Raw genomic sequence first — 22,911 nt, 5'->3', positions numbered from 1 at the left:
GGTATCTCCAGATTCAGATTTATTGCGGGATTTGTGTCAGCTGTAACAAATGTGTCTTCTCTAAATATTATGCTGTTGCTTATGTTTTAGAGCAGAAAGGAAGTTCTCAGTTCAAGTGCGCTTTAAGCCCCAAGTCACTTCCTGCTATTCTGCTGCAGACCATTTCCTGGAAGTCACATGATCTGGAGAAGGTCAGGTGGTGCGGATACCTGGCTGCATACAGAGAGACTACCACACAGTCTCATCATGAACGGTTTAATGGCAGAGTCTGGAATAATTAAGGAGTATCCCTGTAAGCACTGTACAATGCTTGTTTCCCTTAACTGTCAATGGATAAAACAATGAATATTAACATTAGCAGTAAAAAGTGGCCCGGTCCTATGGCTTCTACTCTTCTGTTGTGTCCTTCTTGCTGGTCTCCTGACCCTCGAACACTGGATAGGTCCTCTCCACGTCCGCCCACGTCAGACAACCGTTTGCTAAATCTCGGATGACGCCAGGTAGTTCGGTAATCTGAAATAACAGAGGCAGAAGCTATTGCGGAGGAAAGAAGGTACAAGTCAACATCTCAGCTCACCAACATAAGGTCACCAACCAGTACCTCGGCCCTTCAGGAGGTCACCAATGAGCCCGCTACAACCTCACCAGAGGATGCAGCACACCAGCATGAGGTGTCCAATTCATCTCAATGCACAAACCAGCATCTAAGACCACCAGATTAGTAGGGGATACATTTAAGGCGCTTCAAGGGGATGGGGGGGGGTTCATCTCAGGTATTGGGAGGTGGGTCCTTTTCAGCACTAGGAGGGAACGGTTTGATAGCTCCTATACAATATAGGATAATTAAACCAGTTCACCACTGAGGGGTTTTACCCCTTGAGCACCAGAGCAATTTTCACCTTTTAGCTCTCCTTCCATTCGTTTGCCAATAACTTTATCTCTACTTATCACAATGAAATGAACTCTATCTTGTTTTTTTCGTCACCAATTAGGCTTTCTTTGGATGGCACATTATGCCAAAAAATTTTTTATCCCAAAGGTTTTTAATGGAAAAAGAAAAAAAAAACTCCTTATTTTTCAGTTTTCGGCCATTATCGTTTTTAAATAATGCATGCTACCATAATTAATATCCACGCAATTTGCCCATTTGTACCGGTTATTACACCGTTTAAATGATATCCCTATCACAATGTCTGGGGCCAATATTTTTTGGGAAATAAAGGTGCATTTTTCAGTTTTGCATCCATCCCTAATAACAAGCCCATCATTTATAAAGTACCAGTGTTATACCCTCTTGACATACATATTAAAAAAAAGTTCAGTCTCTAAGAAAACTATTTATGTATTTTTTTACAAAAATTAATAGGTTGTAACTATTTGGGAGTGCGGGAGGTAAGGGGTTAATTTAAAATGTAAAAATAGATTTTTGTATTAAAAAAAATGCTTTTAGATGTAGTTTTACTATTTGGCCACAAGATGGTCTCAGTCTTTTTTAATGCGTCCTGTAAGCGAAATATGTACGCTTACAGGAAGTGTACTGAACATGGGAAACTTATTTGTTTTTAGAATTATCGCGCAGCTTCTCATTGAAGCCAACCATCATTGCTATGGAGACTTAGACTGTGAAGTGGTTAACTTATTTTAGAGAGTTAAACTCAAAGCTTCAATTCTCCCAAAGCCAGTTATACGGGTCCGCTATTACCCACAACATTGGGCTCTTTTCTCAAAACTTCTCATACATAGAGACGGCCCGAACGGTTCGCCCGCGAACGATTCCAGGCGAACTTTGGGTGGTTCCCGTTCGCCGACGAACTTTTGCGGAAGTTTGATTCGCCCCATAATGCTCCATTAGGGTCAACTTTGACCCTCTACATCACAGTCAGCAGGCACATTAACACCAATCAGACTACACTCCCTCCTGGAGCCCCAACCCCCTTATAAAAAAGGCAAGGTTCTCCGGCCGTTTTACTCACTCGTCTGCCTACAGTAATTCGCTAAGGAACAGCTGCTGACAGACTCTGCTAGGGAAAGCTTAGTTAGGCTCTTGTAGGCTTGTTAGCTTGCTCCTGGCTGATTGCTATTCCTTATATTGCACCCCACCACAGCTCCCCCTCTCCCTCCTCCCTCTCCGGAGGAGGGTCTTGTCTTCCAGGGAATTGTAGGATTTCGAGAGCCAGCTTGCATACCTTGGCCGGGAATTGAACCCAGGTTTAGTGCTCGGTAGGCAGCTCTCCTCACCACTATACCACCAGCAACACTACATGCTGAAGCCAGCCTAGCATGTACCATTATGATATATCCAAGAGAAAAATTAGCTTGCTTAGGGATTTGTAGGATGTCAAAAGCCAACTTACATTGGCCAGGAATTGAACCCAGGTCTACCGCTTAGTAGGCTGCTATCCTAACCATTATACCACCAACACTACATGCTGAAACTTCTTAGAGCAGACTTGCTTCCTCCCTCCAAAAGACACACATACATCCCCATAAAATCAAACAGCAGCAACTGCATGCACAGTCTGGGACTTTTGGCATGTATCCCACTCCGCCACCCCCCCTTCCAGGTGTTAGACCCCTTGAAACATCTTTTCCATCACTTTTGTGGCCAGCATAATTTTTTGTAATATTCCAAGTTCGCCTCTCCATTGAAGTCTATTGCGGTTCGCAAAAGTTTGCGCGAACCGAACTTTCGCGGTGGGTTCTCGAACCTAAAATCGGAGGTTCGGGCCATCTCTACTCATACATGACTTATTTATCACCTAATTGAGTGATTATTTTGCTTGTAAATATGTTGACTATTTGTATCAAAGTTGTTCCCCATTATTTTCCTTTCAATATTACTTGTTTTTACCTCAATTATATTATATTTTTGCTCTTTGGGAGCTTAAAAATGTAACAGATAAGGTGAAAAAGCTTTATAAATCATGCCCATTATAGATATGTAAGCATGTACCCATCATTGAAATAATAAGAGCACTTAGACCAGAATCATTTTATGTACAAATCTATTCCTGTAGTTACATACATAGATAATGCAAACATTACACAGAAAAAGGGTTATAATCAGCAAATAAGAATATCGAGGTACATTGGGAAAGTATTGGTGGTCAAAATGACATTAGCATTAGATCAGTACATTACCAGCCCCTTTGATCCTCTCTCCGTCTATTTTCTAGATTAGGCAGCCCCCACTGAATCTAAATTTCCACGTTTACACCCTGCAATAGACTCGTTCCCCCCTTTATTGCATACATATGCGATTAGCCTTGTTTATCACAATACTTTCAGTTTCTAGGAACAGACTGGCTACTTTCATTCTATTTTCCCACACTTTGGTCTTTAACAAAACCTGTAACTAAAAAAGTTCCCCTGGGGGGTACTCACCTCGGGTGGGGGAGTCTCTGGATCCTATGGCAGCTTCCCCCGTCCCCCTGTGTCCCACGACGGTCTCGCTGTGCCCCTCCGAACAGCGGGTATGTAAATATTTACCTTCCCGGCTCCAGCGCAGGCGCAGTATTGGCTCTCCGCTCGGAGATAGGCAGAAATAGCCGATCGCTGTCGGGCCGCTCTCCTGCAGGTGCAAGTCTCCTGCAGGTGCAAGTCTCCTGCACCTGCGTCGCAGAGCGGACCAGACAGAGAGCGGCTTTTTCTGCCCATCTCCGAGCGGAGAGCCGATACTGCGCCTGCGCTGGAGCCGGGAAGGTAAATATATCAAGCCTTGTCGAGCCCGGATTGTGGGACGCTTCAGGGGAGCCAGCGCTGGACTGCCTGCAGCTACAGGGGAGAGGGAAGCCTCATTAGGATCCTGAGGCTTCCCCCTCCCGAGGTGAGTACCCACCAGGGGATTTTTTTTTTTTTTTTACAGTACAGAGTCTCTAAATATGAGCTGTACAGTAATTCACCAGATAAAGCCATTAGGGAGGACCTCCGGATGAAATCAGAGTAAGTTTCATTCGTATTTCATCCTCTAATTAGTGCAGCTGAGCCGCTGTGTACGGGAGTTAAACTTACCCAGCAGCCGTCTTCTTTAGCCCATCCCACGCTGCGTTCCAAGCTGGGTCCCGTGACTTCCAGGTTGAAGGAGGAAGCGTAGTAATCATGTGACACGGCTTGGAACGCAGCGTGGGATGGGTTAAAGAAGACGGCTGCTGGGTAAGTTTAACCCCCGCACACACCCGCTCAGCTGCACTAGAGGATGAAATCTGAATGAAACTTACTCTGATTTCATCCGAAGTTGATCCAGAGCTCACCACTGAAAGCCATGATCCCCTCACTGCCAGGGAAAAGCAGAACATTTCTTCACAGGCTATTTTCACACCGATAAATCAATTCTACAGTATTTCACCAATGTTATCATGACACCTTGAAAATCATTAAGCAAAAATCAAAAATAAAGTAGAATGCTGCAATATTTCTAACCGGTTCAAGTGTCGGGCAGTACAAAGCAAAACATTGGTCATTTATATTACCAGTATTTTTCCGCTAGCAGCACCATCCGATGCCAAACTAAAGCATAAACATACTCATGTTTGAGAAATTAACTGTAATGATAGCACTAGTGATAAAGGTAACGGCCATCCCCACTGTAAAGGCGTAAGACATACCTCAGCTCTGATCTGCCGCATGGAGTCGCGGTCTCTGAGGGTCGCCGTGTGCGGAGTGCGATTCACTGTATCAAAGTCTATTGTAATACCAAAAGCTACACCGATCTCGTCTGTCCGTGCGTAGCGCCTCCCGATGGATCCGGAGGAATCGTCCACCTTGTGGGATACGCTGTGCTTGGTTAAAGCCTCAGCTGTACAAGAAGACAACAGAGAAGTCCTTATAGAAAAACAACCTGCAGGACTATTCCTAATACAGAACACATAGCTGGGCTCAATCAGGAGCAATGATTCCGGGACCCCTACATGTCAGCGTGTCGTACTGTGACCCCCCCAGCGTCAGCGTGTCATTGTCCTGTGGCCCCCCAGGGTCAGCGTGTCATTGTCCTGTGGCCCCCAAGTGTCGGCGTGTCATTGTCCTGTGGCCACTAAGTGTCAGTGTGTCATTGTTCTGTGGCCCCCCAGTGTCAGCGTGTCATTGTCCTGTGGCCCCCCAGGGTCGGCGTGTCATTGTCCTGTGGCCCCCCAGGGTCAGCGTGTCATTGTCCTGTGGCCCCCAAGTGTCGGCGTGTCATTGTCCTGTGGCCACTAAGTGTCAGTGTGTCATTGTTCTGTGGCCCCCCAGTGTCAGCGTGTCATTGTCCTGTGGCCCCCCAGGGTCGGCGTGTCATTGTCCTGTGGCCCCCCAGGGTCGGCGTGTCCTTGTCCTGTGGCCACCAAGTGTCAGCGTGTCATTGTCCTGTGCCCCCCCCCCCCCAGTGTCAGCGTGTCATTGTCCTGTGCCCCCCCCCCCCAGTGTCAGCGTGTCATTGTCCTGTGCCCCCCCCAGTGTCAGCATGTCATTGTCCTGTGGCCACCAAGTGTCAGCGTGTCATTGTCCTGTGGCCCCCCAGTGTCAGCGTGTCATTGTCCTGTGGCCACCAAGTGTCAGCGTGTCATTGTCCTGTGGCCACCAAGTGTCAGCGTGTCATTGTCCTGTGGCCACCAAGTGTCAGCGTGTCATTGTCCTGTGGCCCCCCAGGGTCAGCGTGTCATTGTCCTGTGGCCCCCCAGGGTCAGCGTGTCATTGTCCTGTGGCCCCCCAGGGTCAGCGTGTCATTGTCCTGTGGCCCCCCAGGGTCAGCGTGTCATTGTCCTGTGGCCACCAAGGGTCAGCGTGTCATTGTCCTGTGGCCCCCCAGGGTCAGCGTGTCATTGTCCTGTGGCCCCCCAGGGTCAGCGTGTCATTGTCCTGTGGCCACCAAGTGTCAGCGTGTCATTGTCCTGTGGCCACCAAGTGTCAGCGTGTCATTGTCCTGTGGCCACCAAGTGTCAGCGTGTCACTGTCCTGTGACCCCCGAGTGTCAGCGTGTCATTGTCCTGTGTCCCCCCCAGTGTGTCATTGTCCTGTGTCCCCCCAGTGTCGGCGTGTCATTGTCCTGTAGCCACCAAGTGTCAGCGTGTCATTGTCCTGTGTCCCCCCCAGTGTGTCATTGTCCTGTGTCCCCCCAGTGTCAGCGTGTCATTGTCCTGTGTCCCCCCAGTGTCCGCGTGTCATTGTCCTGTGTCCCCCCAGTGTCGGCGTGTCATTGTCCTGTGACCCCCCAGTGTCGGCGTGTCATTGTCCTGTAGCCACCAAGTGTCAGCGTGTCATTGTCCTGTGTCCCCCCCAGTGTGTCATTGTCCTGTGTCCCCCCCAGTGTGTCATTGTCCTGTGACTCCCCCAGTGTGTCATTGTCCTGTGACTCCCCCCAGTGTCAGTGTGTCATTGTCCTGTGACCCCCCAGTGTCAGCGTGTCATTGTTCTGTGACTCCCCCAGTGTCAGCGTGTCATTGTCCTGCGACTCCCCCAGTGTCAGCGTGTCATTGTCCTGCGACTCCCCAGTGTCAGCGTGTCATAGTCCTGTGTCCCCCCAGTGTCAGCGTGTCATTGTCCTGTAGCCACCAAGTGTCGGCGTGTCATTGTCCTGTAGCCACCAAGTGTCAGCGTGTCATTGTCCTGTGTCCCCCCCAGTGTGTCATTGTCCTGTGTCCCCCCAGTGTCAGCGTGTCATTGTCCTGTGTCCCCCCAGTGTCAGCGTGTCATTGTCCTGTGACCCCCCAGTGTCGGCGTGTCATTGTCCTGTAGCCACCAAGTGTCAGCGTGTCATTGTCCTGTGTCCCCCCCAGTGTGTCATTGTCCTGTGTCCCCCCCAGTGTGTCATTGTCCTGTGACTCCCCCAGTGTCAGCGTGTCATTGTCCTGTGACTCCCCCCAGTGTCAGTGTGTCATTGTCCTGTGACCCCCCAGTGTCAGCGTGTCATTGTTCTGTGACTCCCCCAGTGTCAGCGTGTCATTGTCCTGCGACTCCCCCAGTGTCAGCGTGTCATTGTCCTGCGACTCCCCAGTGTCAGCGTGTCATAGTCCTGTGTCCCCCCAGTGTCAGCGTGTCATTGTCCTGTAGCCACCAAGTGTCGGCGTGTCATTGTCCTGTAGCCACCAAGTGTCAGCGTGTCATTGTCCTGTGTCCCCCCCAGTGTGTCATTGTCCTGTGTCCCCCCAGTGTCAGCGTGTCATTGTCCTGTGTCCCCCCAGTGTCAGCGTGTCATTGTCCTGTGACCCCCCAGTGTCGGCGTGTCATTGTCCTGTAGCCACCAAGTGTCAGCGTGTCATTGTCCTGTGTCCCCCCCAGTGTGTCATTGTCCTGTGTCCCCCCAGTGTCAGCGTGTCATTGTCCTGTGACCCCCCAGTGTCGGCGTGTCATTGTCCTGTAGCCACCAAGTGTCAGCGTGTCATTGTCCTGTGTCCCCCCCAGTGTGTCATTGTCCTGTGTCCCCCCCAGTGTGTCATTGTCCTGTGACTCCCCCAGTGTCAGCGTGTCATTGTCCTGTGACTCCCCCCAGTGTCAGTGTGTCATTGTCCTGTGACCCCCCAGTGTCAGCGTGTCATTGTTCTGTGACTCCCCCAGTGTCAGCGTGTCATTGTTCTGTGACTCCCCCAGTGTCAGCGTGTCATTGTCCTGTGACCCCCCAGTGTCAGCGTGTCATTGTCCTGTAGCCACCAAGTGTCAGCGTGTCATTGTCCTGTGACTCCCCCAGTGTCAGCGTGTCATTGTCCTGTGACTCCCCCAGTGTCAGCGTGTCATTGTTCTGTGTCCCCCCAGTGTCAGTGTGTCATTGTTCTGTGTCCCCCCAGTGTCAGCGTGTCATTGTTCTGTGTCCCCCCAGTGTCAGCGTGTCATTGTCCTGTGACTCCCCCAGTGTCAGCGTGTCATTGTTCTGTGTCCCCCCAGTGTCAGCGTGTCATTGTCCTGTGACTCCCCCAGTGTCAGCGTGTCATTGTCCTGTGACTCCCCCAGTGTCAGCGTGTCATTGTCCTGTGTCCCCCCAGTGTCAGCGTGTCATTGTTCTGTGACCCCCCAGTGTCAGCGTGTCATTGTTCTGTGACCCCCCAGTGTCAGCGTGTCATTGTCCTGTGACTCCCCCAGTGTCAGCGTGTCATTGTCCTGTGTCCCCCCAGTGTCAGCGTGTCATTGTCCTGTGTCCCCCCAGTGTCAGCGTGTCATTGTCCTGTGACTCCCCCAGTGTCAGCGTGTCATTGTCCTGTGGCCACCAAGTGTCAGCGTGTCATTGTCCTGTGACTCCCCCAGTGTCAGCGTGTCATTGTCCTGTGTCCCCCCAGTGTCAGCGTGTCATTGTCCTGTGGCCACCAAGTGTCAGCGTGTCATTGTCCTGTGGCCCCCCCAGTGTCAGTGTGTCATTGTCCTGTGTCACCCCCAGTGTCAGCGTGTCATTGTTCTGTGACCCCCCAGTGTCAGCGTTTCATTGTCCTGTGACCCCCCAGTGTCGGCGTGTCATTGTTCTGTGTCCCCCCAGTGTCAGTGTGTCATTGTCCTGTGTCCCCCCAGTGTCGGCGTGTCATTGTTCTGTGTCCCCCCAGTGTCAGCGTGTCATTGTCCTGTGTCCCCCCAGTGTCGGCGTGTCATTGTCCTGTGTCCCCCCAGTGTCAGCGTGTCATTGTCCTGCGACTCCCCCAGTGTCAGCGTGTCATTGTTCTGTGTCCCCCCAGTGTCAGTGTGTCATTGTCCTGCGACTCCCCCAGTGTCAGCGTGTCATTGTCCTGTGGCCACCAAGTGTCAGTGTGTCATTGTTCTGTGTCCCCCCAGTGTCAGCGTGTCATTGTCCTGTGGCCACCAAGTGTCAGCGTGTCATTGTCCTGTGGCCACCAAGTGTCAGTGTGTCATTGTTCTGTGACTCCCCCAGTGTCAGCGTGTCATTGTCCTGTGACTCCCCCAGTGTCAGCGTGTCATTGTCCTGTGACTCCCCCAGTGTCGGCGTGTCATTGTCCTGTGGCCACCAAGTGTCAGCGTGTCATTGTCCTGTGACTCCCCCAGTGTCGGCGTGTCATTGTCCTGTGGCCACCAAGTGTCGGCGTGTCATTGTTCTGTGACTCCCCCAGTGTCAGCGTGTCATTGTCCTGTGACTCCCCCAGTGTCGGCGTGTCATTGTCCTGTAGCCACCAAGTGTCAGCGTGTCATTGTTCTGTGGTCACCAAGTGTCGGCGTGTCATTGTTCTGTGGCCACCAAGTGTCGGCGTGTCATTGTCCTGTGGCCACCCAGTGTCAGCGTGTCATTGTCCTGTGTCCCCCCAGTGTCAGCGTGTCATTGTCCTGTGTCCCCCCAGTGTCAGCGTGTCATTGTCCTGTGACTCCCCCAGTGTCAGCGTGTCATTGTCCTGTGACCCCCCAGTGTCGGCGTGTCATTGTCCTGTGGCCACCCAGTGTCAGCGTGTCATTGTCCTGTGTCCCCCCAGTGTCAGCGTGTCATTGTCCTGTGTCCCCCCAGTGTCAGCGTGTCATTGTCCTGTGACTCCCCCAGTGTCAGCGTGTCATTGTCCTGTGACCCCCCAGTGTCGGCGTGTCATTGTCCTGTAGCCACCAAGTGTCAGCGTGTCATTGTCCTGTGTCCCCCCAGTGTCAGCGTGTCATTGTCCTGTGACCCCCCCAGTGTCGGCGTGTCATTGTCCTGTAGCCACCAAGTGTCAGCGTGTCATTGTCCTGTGTCCCCCCCAGTGTGTCATTGTCCTGTGTCCCCCCAGTGTCAGCGTGTCATTGTCCTGTGTCCCCCCCAGTGTCGGCGTGTCATTGTCCTGTGTCCCCCCCAGTGTGTCATTGTCCTGTGTCCCCCCCAGTGTGTCATTGTCCTGTGTCCCCCCAGTGTCAGCGTGTCATTGTCCTGTGTCCCCCCCAGTGTCAGCGTGTCATTGTCCTGTGTCCCCCCCAGTGTCGGCGTGTCATTGTCCTGTGTCCCCCCAGTGTCAGCGTGTCATTGTCCTGTGACTCCCCCAGTGTCAGCGTGTCATTGTCCTGTGACCCCCCAGTGTCTGCGTGTCATTGTCCTGTAGCCACCAAGTGTCAGCGTGTCATTGTCCTGTGTCCCCCCCAGTGTGTCATTGTCCTGTGTCCCCCCAGTGTCAGCGTGTCATTGTCCTGTGTCCCCCCCAGTGTCGGCGTGTCATTGTCCTGTGTCCCCCCCAGTGCGTCATTGTCCTGTGTCCCCCCCAGTGTGTCATTGTCCTGTGTCCCCCCCAGTGTCAGCGTGTCATTGTCCTGTGTCCCCCCCAGTGTCAGCGTGTCATTGTCCTGTAGCCACCAAGTGTCAGCGTGTCATTGTCCTGTGACTCCCCCAGTGTCAGCGTGTCATTGTCCTGTGACTCCCCCCAGTGTCAGCGTGTCATTGTCCTGTGTCCCCCCAGTGTCAGCGTGTCATTGTCCTGTGTCCCCCCAGTGTCAGCGTGTCATTGTTCTGTGTCCCCCCAGTGTCAGTGTGTCATTGTCCTGTGACTCCCCCAGTGTCAGCGTGTCATTGTCCTGTGTCCCCCCAGTGTCAGCGTGTCATTGTCCTGTGTCCCCCCAGTGTCAGCGTGTCATTGTCCTGTGTCCCCCCAGTGTCAGCGTGTCATTGTCCTGTGTCCCCCCCAGTGTCAGCGTGTCATTGTCCTGTGACTCCCCCAGTGTCAGCGTGTCATTGTCCTGTGTCCCCCCAGTGTCAGCGTGTCATTGTCCTGTGACCCCCCAGTGTCGGCGTGTCATTGTCCTGTGTCCCCCCAGTGTCAGCGTGTCATTGTCCTGTGACTCCCCCAGTGTCCGCGTGTCATTGTCCTGTGTCCCCCCAGTGTCAGCGTGTCATTGTCCTGTGTCCCCCCAGTGTCAGCGTGTCATTGTCCTGTGTCCCCCCAGTGTCAGCGTGTCATTGTCCTGTGGCCACCAAGTGTCAGCGTGTCATTGTCCTGCGACTCCCCCAGTGTCAGCGTGTCATTGTCCTGCGACTCCCCCAGTGTCAGCGTGTCATTGTCCTGTGTCCCCCCAGTGTCAGCGTGTCATTGTTCTGTGGCCACTAAGTGTCAGTGTGTCATTGTTCTGTGACTCCCCCAGTGTCAGCGTGTCATTGTCCTGTGGCCACCAAGTGTCGGCGTGTCATTGTTCTGTGGCCACCAAGTGTCGGCGTGTCATTGTCCTGTGGTCACCAAGTGTCAGCGTGTCATTGTCCTGTGACCCCCAGTGTCAGCGTGTCATTGTCCTGTGACCCCCCAGTGTCAGCGTGTCATTGTCCTGTGTCCCCCCAGTGTCAGCGTGTCATTGTCCTGTGACTCCCCCAGTGTCAGCGTGTCATTATCCTGTGACTCCCCCAGTGTCAGCGTGTCATTGTCCTGTGACTCCCCCAGTGTCAGCGTGTCATTGTCCTGTGACTCCCCCAGTGTCAGCGTGTCATTGTCCTGTGTCCCCCCAGTGTCAGCGTGTCATTGTTCTGTGGCCACTAAGTGTCAGTGTGTCATTGTTCTGTGGCCCCCCAGTGTCAGCGTGTCATTGTCCTGTGACTCCCCCAGTGTCAGCGTGTCATTGTCCTGTGTCCCCCCAGTGTCAGCGTGTCATTGTTCTGTGGCCACCAAGTGTCGGCGTGTCATTGTCCTGTGGCCACTAAGTGTCAGTGTGTCATTGTCCTGTGACCCCCCCATGACAGCGGGTCATTGTAGTGTGACCCGAGTGTCAGGGTGCCGTATTGAGACCCCCAGTATAAGTACGTACCCTAGCTGCACTCATACAGATATACATACAGGGAACTTACATAATTCCTTTACGAAGGGCATGAATTCCTGATTCTGGCTCAGTGGAAGCACTGAACACTTGTATGGAGCTACAGTGGCTGGAAAGCTAAAGTACTGCAAATAGGAGAATACCACAGATTAGTACAGGAGTGCGTACACACGGATTCATGCACAAAATAATGGATGATCGTATTTTTTGGCTAATTTAAGAACAGAACTCTACACAATACACTGCAGTGAGGAGAGTGTTTAAAGTAAAATAAAAGTGCAGGATTTGTGATAGGTGTGAATGAGGTTACATAGATAGTCCCTGCGATTTTTGGATCGATTGCGGAAAAATTTTGTACGCATTTTCGCGTTCACGCGATCGCAACACAAAAATGCATAGAAGAGGAGCACTTTTTGGTGAGTCTTATAAGGCGAAAAATACGGTAGTCTGACACTGATTTAATAAAGGCTGATGCGGTTCTGGATTTTATCCCCCACAGTCCCTCCTAATGGCAGCCATGTTTCCTAAGTCGGACTATGTCCATCACTGGGCCTATAATGGAAAACGCCAATGTCATAAGTAGTCAGAAGATTGGAAAGGGCTAAACAGCTGTACACCTGCCACAGGATCTGGCCACCTTTAGGCCTCAGATAGAGACTAAGTGCTTTTCTGAGCGTTTTTTGGCCATCAGAGCTTTCTGAGAGCTTTTATAAAATACGCTCCCCACCGACTTACATTAAAATTGCGGTAAAATCAAATCTCAGAAAGCTCCAATGGTCGAAAAGCACTTATAGTGCGTCTGAGCCCTTAAAGTCAACCTGAGGCGACAGGGATATGGAGGCTGCCATATGCATTTCCTTTGGACAGTACAGATTGCCTGGCTGTCCTGCCGATTCTCTGCCTCTAAAACTCCACCTACACGATACAATTTTTTGTGCGATTCGATCGATTAAATCCGACATGTCCAATCGGGATTCAAGTCGATTGGTAGTGTGATCGTTTTGCCATTTTTTGCAATGTTATTTTGACCACACTATCAAATCCCCATCGGACATGTCTGATTTAATCGATCAATCGAATTTAATCAGATCGAATCGCACAAAAAATTGAATCGTGTAGATGGGGCTTAAAGGTTCACACACACCTACCAACTATCTGTCCAACTATCTGCCAAACTTGTCTGTTAAGCCCCATACAACCTCTGATGTGAAACAAGTTGAAACAAAAAAATAAATAAATTAAAAAAAAAAAAAAGTATTTTGCTATTGTTCAGACATTGTAGTAAGTCCAACAATTGGATTGACTTCTTATCAGTCTTATCAGCTGTTTGAACAATAGCCAAATACTTTTTTTTAGTTGTTTCAACTTGTTTAACAACAAAAGCAGTTTGACAATTGTTCTGCATAAAAGACAAGTTTGGCAGATAGTTGGTAGGTGTGCATGAACCTTAAAGAGGAACTCCAGTGAAAATAGTGTAATAAAAAAAAGTGCTTCATTTTTACAATAATTATGCATTAATGATTTAGTCCGTTTTTGCTCATTGTAAAATCTTTCCTCTCCCCGATTTACATTCTGACATTTATTACCTGGTGACATTTTTACTGTGGGCAGGTTATGTAGCTGCTGTTAGCTGTTTTGGCCGTTGGAGACAGCTGTAAACAGCCATTTCCTGTCTGTGAACATTGTTACATTGTGGCAAACTGTCAAAAGTACCGCGGTCCTCAGAGCTTCTTGTGGGAGAAGTTTCACCACAATATCAGTCATACAGCGCCCCCTGATGGTCTGTTTGTGAAAAGCAATAGATTTCTCATGTAAAAGGGGGTATCAGCTACCGATTGGGATAAAGTTAAATTCTTGGTTGGAGTTTCTCTTTAATACATCTAGCCATAGCCCCTGAACAAGCATGCAGCAGATCAGGTGTTTGACATTATTTTCAGATCTGACAAGATTAGCTGCATGCTGGTTTCAGGTGCGTGATTCAGACACTACTGCAGCCAAATAGATCAGCAGGGCTGCCAGGCAACTGGTATTGTTTAACAGGAAATAACTATGGCAGCCTTTATATAACTCTCACCTCGAGTTCACTTTAACCTGCCAGCCTATACTACGAGCATACTGCCTCTCCTGTCCACCGCCACATTTAGCCGCCTCCCTGCTGCCTGTTCCCCGGCCACTAGGGGGTCACATGCCGCACAGCTCACATTCCAGCCTACCCAGGTGACATCACTCCTCAGACGGGTCTTACTTTGCTTCAGTTACACTCTGGGCTGTATTTGTTCCTTCAGCAGAACCTGAAAGAATACCTGAAGTGAGAGAGTTATGGAGGCTGCCATATTTATTTCCTTTTATAGAATACCAGTTGCCTGGCAGTGCTGCTGATCTATTAGGCTGCAGTAATGGCTGAATCACACACCTGAAACAGGCATGCAGCTCACCCATAAAACAAACATTTGATCTGCATGCTTGTTCAGGGTATTAAAGGCAGAGGATCAGCAGGGCAGCCAGGCAATGAGCATTGTTTAAAAGGAAATTATTATGGCAGCCTCCATATCCTTCTCGCTTCAGGTGTGACTGAACACCTCAAGTCACCCGATAGCTCCTCCCATCACAGTTCTCTGGAATAGGACCAACAGGGACAATAGCAGCTATGGAATCCAGAGGTCTGGACTAAAATTATGACTGGAGTTACACTTAAAGAGCAACTGCAGTGAAATAAATTAAAAACGGCTCATGGTTTACAATATTAATTTATAGATTATTACTGTAAGTCAGTGTTTCCCATTATATAATATTTCCTCTCCCTCTCGGATTTACTTTCTGAAATGTATCACTAGTGGGGACATCTTTAGTCCTGCCAGGTGACCTGTACGGAATGTTCGTTACTGAGAGTTCTATGCACAGAGGGAGATGCTGCTTGCTTGGCAGTTGGAAAAAGGCGTCATTTCCCACAAAGCAATGAGGTTCACAGTCACAGACAGCAAACTGTAAGGACCGAGGTCATGACATCACACTGTGGGAGGGGTTTCACCACAATATCAGCCATAGAGAGACCCCCTAATGATCTATTCGAGAAAAGGAAAAGATTTCTCATGGGAAAGGGGGTCTCAGCTACTGATTGGGATGAAGTTCTATCCTGGGTTAAAGTTTCTCTTTAAATAGGGCAAGAGTGAAGTCATCCTTACCGTCCTCTGCTCATCCCCTTGTCGGATCTGGAATGTGTGCTCGAAAACTGTGTACATGATTCTGCCAAGGCCAAATGACGGCTCAATCACATTTGGCACGATTTCCTCCACTGGAAAAGACAAATTTGAGTAAAAAAAAAAGTTATAAAGAGGCCCTGTAGTGACATATAGCAGAATGCAGTAAAGAGGCCCTGTGGTGACATACAGTAGAATGCAGTAAAGAGACCCTGTGGTGACATACAGTAGAATGCAGTAAAGAGGCCCTGTAGTGACATAGCAGGATGCAGTAAAGAGACCCTGTCGTGACATATAGCAGGATGCAGTAAAGAGGCCCTGTGGTGACATACAGTAGAATGCAGTAAAGAGGCCCTGTAGTGACATATAGCAGAATGCAGTAAAGAGGCCCTGTAGTGACATATAGCAGAATGTAGTAAAGAGGCCCTGTAGTGACATATAGTAGAATGCAGTAAAGAGGCTCAGTAGTAACATACAACAGAATGCAGTAAAGAGGCCCTGTAGTGACATATAGCAGAATGCATTAAAGAGGCTCAGTAGTAACATAACAGAATGCAGTAAAGAGGCCCTGTAGTGACATATAGCAGAATGCAGTAAAGAGACCCTGTAGTGACATAGAAGAATGCAGTAAAGAGGCCTCTGAAGTGACATACAGTAGAATGCAGTAAAGAGGCCCTGTAGTGACATATAGCGGAATGCAGTAAAGAGGCCCTGTAGTGACATTTAGCAGAATGTAGTAAAGAGGACCTGTAGTGACATATAGTAGAATGCAGTAAAGAGGCTCAGTAGTGACATATAGCAGAATGCAGTAAAGAGGCTCTGTAGTGACATATAACAGAATGCAGTAAAGAGGCCCTGTAGTGACATATAGTAGAATGCAGTAAAGAGACCCTGTAGTGACATAGAAGAATGCAGTAAAGAGGCCCTGTAGTGACATAGCAGAATGCAGTAAAGAGACCATGTAGTGACATATAGCAGGATGCAGTAAAGAGGTCCTGTAGTGACATATAGCAGAATGCAGTATAGAGGCCCTGTAGTGACATATAGTGACATATAGCAGAATGCAGTAAAGAGGCCCTGTAGTGACATATAGCAGAATGCAGTAAAGAGGCCCTGTAGTGACATATAGTAGAATGCAGTAAAGAGACCCTGTAGTGACATAGAAGAATGCAGTAAAGAGGCCCTGTAGTGACATAGAAGAATGCAGTAAAGAGGCCCTGTAGTGACATATAGCAGAATGCAGTAAAGAGGCCCTGTAGTGACATATAGCAGAATGCAGTATGGAGGCCCTGTAGTGACATATAGCAGAATGCAGTAAAGAGGCCCTGTAGTGACATATAGTAGAATGCAGTAAAGAGGCCCTGTAGTGACATATAACAGAATGCAGTAAAGAGGCCCTGTAGTGACATATAGCAGAATGCAGTAATGAGGCCCTGTAGTGACATATAGCAGAATGCAGTAAAGAGGCGCTGTAGTGACATATAGCAGAATGCAGTAAAGAGGCGCTGTAGTGACATATAGCAGAATGCAGTAAAGAGGCCCTGTAGTGACATATAGCAGAATGCAGTAAAGAGGCCCTGTAGTGACATATAGCAGAATGCAGTAAAGAGGCCTCTGAAGTGACATAGGAGAATGCAGTAAATTATTAAATTATTATTAAATTATTATTATAACATTTTATGTTTCAGCATCAGAAATATACATGCCCACCCTCGGCCACAAGGTTCCCCGGCATCCTCCTGGCTTCTCTCCCGGCTGGCGGCTCTGTTATGGGATGACTTCTGCCTGAAGTCATCAGGCCTGCTTTCAGCTTCCTCAATTCGCGAAACCACGCCGTCCAGCATGAGCATTTCTTTACTATTGAACCGCGCATGCGCAAGACTTTCACGCCAGCCGGTATGACGACGCAGATTGGGAAAGCGGGAAGCAGGCCTGACGACTGCAGGCGTAACAGACACCAGCCGGAAGAGGAGCCAGAATGCTGGGGGACCTTGCGGCCTACGGTAGGCTGGAGGAAGTTCCAGGTAAGTCACAATTTCATTTTTAATGAATGCTCAGGGTCAGCAGTGGGGTAGCCTGTCATATCTCGCCCGCCACCCCCCCCCCCCCTCCCTTCCTCGGAATACAGAAATGGGGGACTGTAATACCCAGATCTGCTTCTACTGTGACAAACATTCAGGTATGCTTGAATGTTCGTTCATTAACAATAGCGAGCATTGTGCGTTAGCAACAGACCTTGGACTGATCCCCAGTTGCCACGGCGACTGCTTAAAGCCGTATTGTAACGTTACTATGGCAGCCAAGGTTCCGTGTTTATGAAGCGCAGTGCGGCCTCGGTGAGCGAGGGTGACGAGGGTCAGAGCAGCTCTGCGGCCGCCGCTTTTATCGCTGCTCAATGGAAGAGCCACAAAAGAAGCCTCTCGACGAGCAGCTGATGGAACGAGCAGAGCGGAGGGATAACAGGAGGACCGTCTGGAGCCACAGAACACCGGACAGGAAGCCAGCGGATCTCCGGAGAGAAGAACCCGCTCAGCGCATTTCCATAAACGCCATTACATGCGATAGAGCGATATTCTGCGCACAGGTTCAGCAGGGGCAGTTTTATACCTCTAAAAACTCCACCGAAAGTGCGTCCTAAACACGCCTCTTTGTAAGTAACCGAGAAGCTGACACTCTACTAACTTTTCAGATGTGAATCAGCCGGAGACCAGACTTTACTGCTTAAAGGACAGTATGGAAGCTGCCATATTTATTTCCTATTAAGCAATACCAGTTGCCTGGCAGTCCTGCTAATCCTCTGCCTCTCATACTATTAGCCACAGCCCCTGAACAAGCATGCAGCAGATCAGGTGTTTCTGACATTGTCAGATCTGACAGGATTAGCTGCATGCTTGTTTCTGATGCGATTCAGACACTACTGCAGCCAAATATAAAAGCAACCAGGCAACTGGTATTCTCACTTCAGTTGTCTTTTAAAGGACACCTGAAGTGAAAGGCATATGGAGGCCGTTTTTTTTTTTTTTTTTAAATAAACAAAAACCAAGCATGTGGATAATCCAGACTTTAGTCAGAGCACCTGACCTGCATGCTCGTTGAGGGGCTGTGGCTAAATGTATTAGAGAGTTAGAGGATAGGCAGGACAGCCAGGCAACTGGTATTGTTTAAAATGAAATAGGTTAGCCTCCATTTCCCTTCAGTTGTCCTTTCATAAGTATTCAGCGACTCTGGGGAACTTCGTATTGTAAATGGATGGAAAAGAGGTCTAGCTAATGAAGACTACAGGCGCTTTGTACAGATTTCAGTTTTAAATCTGGAAAAAGTTACTACTGGCCTCTGAGCTGGCATAATAGACATGTGAGGGGTGTTAAAAATGCAGAAATGCAACATTTTCATACTTGGACTGAGTGCATGCTAAATGGCCACAAGATGGCATTGCCCATTTTGCTAATCTGCATGTTCGGTGTTCTGTGCCACTCTACTCTAATGTAAATGATCTTATGGTGTTGCGGTTATCGGACAGTGAAGCACAAGTAAAGCCTCTCTCTCTAGTTGCCAACGACCCAAGTTCACTCTACAATCTTCATCAAGACCACATCTGCCTACAAGGAGCAATTTTACCCCGATGTCCAACCCCCTGTAGGCGGAGCTTATATGCCATGGGTATCCTGCCCAAAACATACTGGGCAAGAAGTGAATAGTTACCATGTATCGTTTTCTGAAACCTCTTCACACTGACCATGTCCTTAGTCAGCTGGAAAGTCTTCCCTTCTGTTTCTATAGTGAATTCCCTGAAAGAGACAGAACAGAGCACATTGAGAATCTCCCGCAGGGGAGGGTCTTAAAATTACCACCTACTTCCTGTAAATCACAAACCCCGCCTCCTCATGTAGACATTCTGCTGGGGCTCTGGGAAATCCCGCCTCCTCATGTAGACACATTTGTGCTGGGATTCTGGGAAATGTAGTCTGGCATCTATTTTTCCTACTTTGAGTGTCAGACTCACACCTGACACCAGCTGTGGTTTACAGAGAAAGCTGGTCTGCAGTTTGCTAACCGCATTTGTCCTTGGAAACAGGCATTCAGCCTACGTCTTCTATAGACGTATTATACTCGCTCATCCCAACTGCCCTTGGAAACTAGCTTGGTTTAAGGCCCAATTGGGCGTAAAACTAATTAGAAGCATATTTTCACATTTTATTATCTCCAGACAAAACTTGTAATGTACACCATCTTATTTCCTTTTGACTTATTTAGGCATGCGGATAATCTATTATATTTATACAGCATTTTATTACCATCAATATAAAGAGTAAAGTGTGAAGTGCACATGAAGTGACAAAAGTAATGCAGTGAATATGACCCCGTGGGGGTGCCTGTACTCTCCCTCTTGCCCAGAGTTTAACCTTGCCCACATTAAGAAATTTACACCCATTTTCCTTTCAGCTGTCCCGATACTTGAGCGATGAAAGGTGGATGGGTATTTTCATCAGTGAGAGGGTGTGCAGGCCAGTGTGCTGGGGCGGGGCCCCATGTGGGAGGGAGGCAGTGCGCAGGGGAGGGGGCCTGTGTGGGGAGGAAGGCAGCGCACAAGGAGTGTGTGTGTGTGGTGCAGGGGAGGAGCCCCATATAAGGCGGTGCACAGGGGAGAGGCCCCGTGTACGCAGGAGGCATGGCGCAGGGGAGGAGTCCTGGGTACGGCGGGAGGCAGTGCGCAGGGGAGGGGCCCCGTGTCGGGCGGGAGGCAGTGCGCAGGGGAGGGGCCATAATGTGACAGCCTGTAGGTGGTCCGCAAGAACATGATCTCCGGGTACACAGACTCACCCTTTTTCCTGTAGAAGTTTCTCCATCTCGGAGATATAGCACTCATCACAGATAGCGAGATATTCCATCACCAGCTTGGCATCCTTCTTGTACGCCTTGCCGACGGCTCCCTTATTGGCATCAAACTGGATGACATTCACGGTTTTGTGCATCGATAGTTAAGGCAGCTAATACACGATTCAAAGTAAACGTGATATACAGAGGCAGATGAGAGAGCCGAACCCAATCATCAGCCTTTATCTCAGCAGGGCAGCTATGAGTGATCATCTCTCTACACAACTAACCTCAATGTATGCGAGTATGCTAGAGATTAAAAGTGCATCAGAGCCGATTAAAAGAAAATGTTTTATACACACCTGCGGCTTCCTCCAGCACCATCCGCTCCGATTGCTCCCACGTCGCCGTCCTCTGCTGCCTGCAGCTTCAGGAACCGGGTCTATCTGGCAGCTGCTGGAGAGATACGCAAAGAGCGCACTTCTCTTACGTCAGACTGACCACTGACAGAAGTGAGTGGAAGCGGTACCGGAGCTAGAGAAGACTGAGGACGGCAGCGTGGGAGTGATTGGAGCAGATGGGGCTGGAGGAAGCCCCAGGTGTGTATAAAACTTTCTTTTAATCAGCGCTGGTTTCCTTTAATCACCCGAAACAAGCAACACTATTTCAGAACATATTGCAAGTAAAGAAAAGATAACATTAAAAGACAACTAATACTTGATGGGAATTTTAAAGGACTTACGAGGCGAAATGAGGAAAAAAAGTTAATCACCTGCCTCATCTTTCCAGGCACTGAGGATGCCGTCCGTGCCCTCCGTGCCGATCCGCCGGGTCCCCCCCCGCTTATTAGCCCCCTGTGCCTCTCCTAAAATGGCCGCTTGCTCTGGCCGCGGCTGCGCAGTCCGCATAGCCACAAGTGCGGCTGCGCAGCTCTAGGGCCAACCCCCCTGATCCGGATGTGGCTGTGGGAGTGGCATGTGGCCGGACTGCGCTGACTGGCTGAATTACCAGGACTCATAGCAGAAGATCCGGGTGGTGGAGGACAGCGAGGGACTGATTAGCCTGAAGGGGGCTGGAAGAAGCCCCAGGTATGTATAAGACTTTTCTTTACATCCTTCTCAAGTACCATTTAATTCGTAGTCACCAAACCAAATTTTAACAACATATCAAATTAATTGATTTCATCAGCAAAGGGAGTGCGTACATTTGCATAAATCAGCATCAATGCAGAATTATTTCCATCTCATTGACCATCTCTATTAGTGACACAGCTACACATCAGGCTTTATTCTTACAGCATAGATGTTATTTAGTATATATAAGAGATTCCTGTGTACACTTCATATATACAGTCACAATCCGATATACATGTCTGACTTTAAAAATACGGGGACTGCTTTATTGAAGCAGCACAAGTAACTAATTTTGATTGATTTCATTTTTGTGGACTAAGCACGGCTATTACTGTATATATAAATTATTTATGATGACTATTATCTGAGAAATAGAACATTTCATCATATTGTCTATTTTAATTACAGTTTAAATTCATTACGAGTCGGAGCATTTTCTCCCGACTCCAGGCACCCAAAAACTGACCCGACTGACTCCCCAGCCCTGCATGGGAGGCTGGGAGGTAGAACATAAAGCAACCGGAGGCGGCATCACAAGGCAGACTCCCAAAAGATTTCATGCTTAAATCGATTGGGAATTGGTACTTCACATACAAATCATTATATAATGAGTTTTTTCGCTTCATGTCTGCTTCAAATTTGTACCAAACCAAAACAGCAGCAATTGATATCCAATTCAGAACTCCAATTGCAAGAAAGCTCTCATCAAAGCAGACATTGACCAAAAGTACTCTGCCGCCATCTACAGGACAAAGGCCGGAACAAGATGAAGTATAAGGAAAGCATCAAACTTTAAATTTGCCTACTGTAGAGTACTTTTGGGAGCAAACAGGAAAAAAAAAAGAAAAAGAAAAGGAGTTGAAGTTACCTGGGAGTTCTAACGGTCTCCCGCAGACGTCCTGTGCCCGCGCAGCCACTCACCGATGCTCCGGACCCCGCCGGTTCACTTCCAGAATTAGCAAATTTAACGTCATAAAACCACGCCTTACTGCCTGCGAGATGCGCCCAGTGACATCAGCGGGAACGAGGAGAAGGCCGCACAGGCGCAGTAGCAAATTTCGGAAGTGAACCAGAGGCGGGAACCGGAGCATTGGCGAGGGGCTGCGCAGGCACAGAACGTCTGCACAGTCCTGGGTAAGTGCAACTCTTTTTCCCTTTTGCCCCCTACAGTAGTCCTTTAAGTATCAGCAACAATTCAGTTCAAAGGACTACTGTAGGGGGGTAGGGGGAAAGAGTTGAACTTACCCGGGGCTTCTAAACTGTCCCCCGCAGACATCCTGTGTTGGCGCAGCCACTCCCCAATGCTCCGGCCCCGCCTCCAGTTCACTTCTGGAATTTCCAAGTTTAAAGTCTGAAAACCACTGCGCCTGCGTTGTCGTGTCCTTGTTCCTGCTGATGTCACCAGGAGCGTACTGCGCAGGCCCAGACCATACTGGGCCTGCGCAGAACGCTCCTGGTGACAACAGTGGGAGCGAGGACACGACAACGCAGGCACAGTGGATTTCCGTCTTTAAACGTGGCAATTCCAGAAGCGAACTGGAGGCGGGGCCGGAGCATTGGGGAGTGGCTGCGCCAACACAGGATGTCTGCGGGGGACCGTTACAAGCCCCGGGTAAGTCCAACTCATTTTGCCCCGACCCCCCTACATCAGAAGTGCAAATTCTCAATGCCCCTAAAAACCAGGCACATATCCAAAACTGCTGGAATGGCCAGTGTCAAAGACACATTAAAAGTACATTTCTCCCAGAGTAAAATGAGCTAAAGATTACTTTTCTCCTATGTTGCAGTCACATTACGCAGTCAAAAAATCTGACAGATCTGATGGGTTTTGGACCAATTCTCTGCATTTCCTTTTTTCCAGCTCTTCATAGAAATGATCCATACAATGGTTGTTAATCTCCCAGTTTGCACATTACTTTGGCAGTTGAACTTAGCAGCTGCCACCCCTTAAGTGCCTTTGAAAATAAAGAAAAACACAGAATCCCCAATGAGGAGTTGGACTAGTGTAAAATCTATTAGATCAGTCAGATATTTTCTAACTATTGTAAGGGAAAGCAACATAGGAGAAAAGTAATCTATAGCTCATGTTAGTCTGGAAGAAATGTATTAGGTTC

General features: G+C 49.1%; 1 protein-coding gene across 1 annotated transcript in view; it reads right to left on the bottom strand.

Moving 5' to 3' along the window:
* Positions 1–241: 241 nt before the first annotated feature.
* GARS1 (glycyl-tRNA synthetase 1) overlaps positions 242–22,911 on the bottom strand; it is an 81,922-nt gene continuing 59,252 nt past the window's right edge. Inside the window, exons 12-17 of the mRNA XM_068235118.1 lie at positions 19,671–19,811; positions 18,552–18,637; positions 14,835–14,944; positions 11,684–11,777; positions 4,605–4,795; positions 242–513 (exon numbers count right to left, since the gene is read on the bottom strand). Of these exons, the coding sequence (XP_068091219.1) occupies positions 388–513; positions 4,605–4,795; positions 11,684–11,777; positions 14,835–14,944; positions 18,552–18,637; positions 19,671–19,811 (748 nt within the window). The 3' untranslated portion in view covers positions 242–387. The remainder of the gene's footprint in view (positions 514–4,604; positions 4,796–11,683; positions 11,778–14,834; positions 14,945–18,551; positions 18,638–19,670; positions 19,812–22,911) is intronic.

This window comes from Hyperolius riggenbachi, chromosome 5 (genome assembly GCF_040937935.1).
Source record: "Hyperolius riggenbachi isolate aHypRig1 chromosome 5, aHypRig1.pri, whole genome shotgun sequence".
NCBI classification, from domain to species: Eukaryota; Metazoa; Chordata; class Amphibia; order Anura; family Hyperoliidae; genus Hyperolius; species Hyperolius riggenbachi.
The sequence above is the reverse complement of the archived record's forward strand: the minus strand, read 5'-3'. Positions and strand labels throughout refer to the sequence as shown.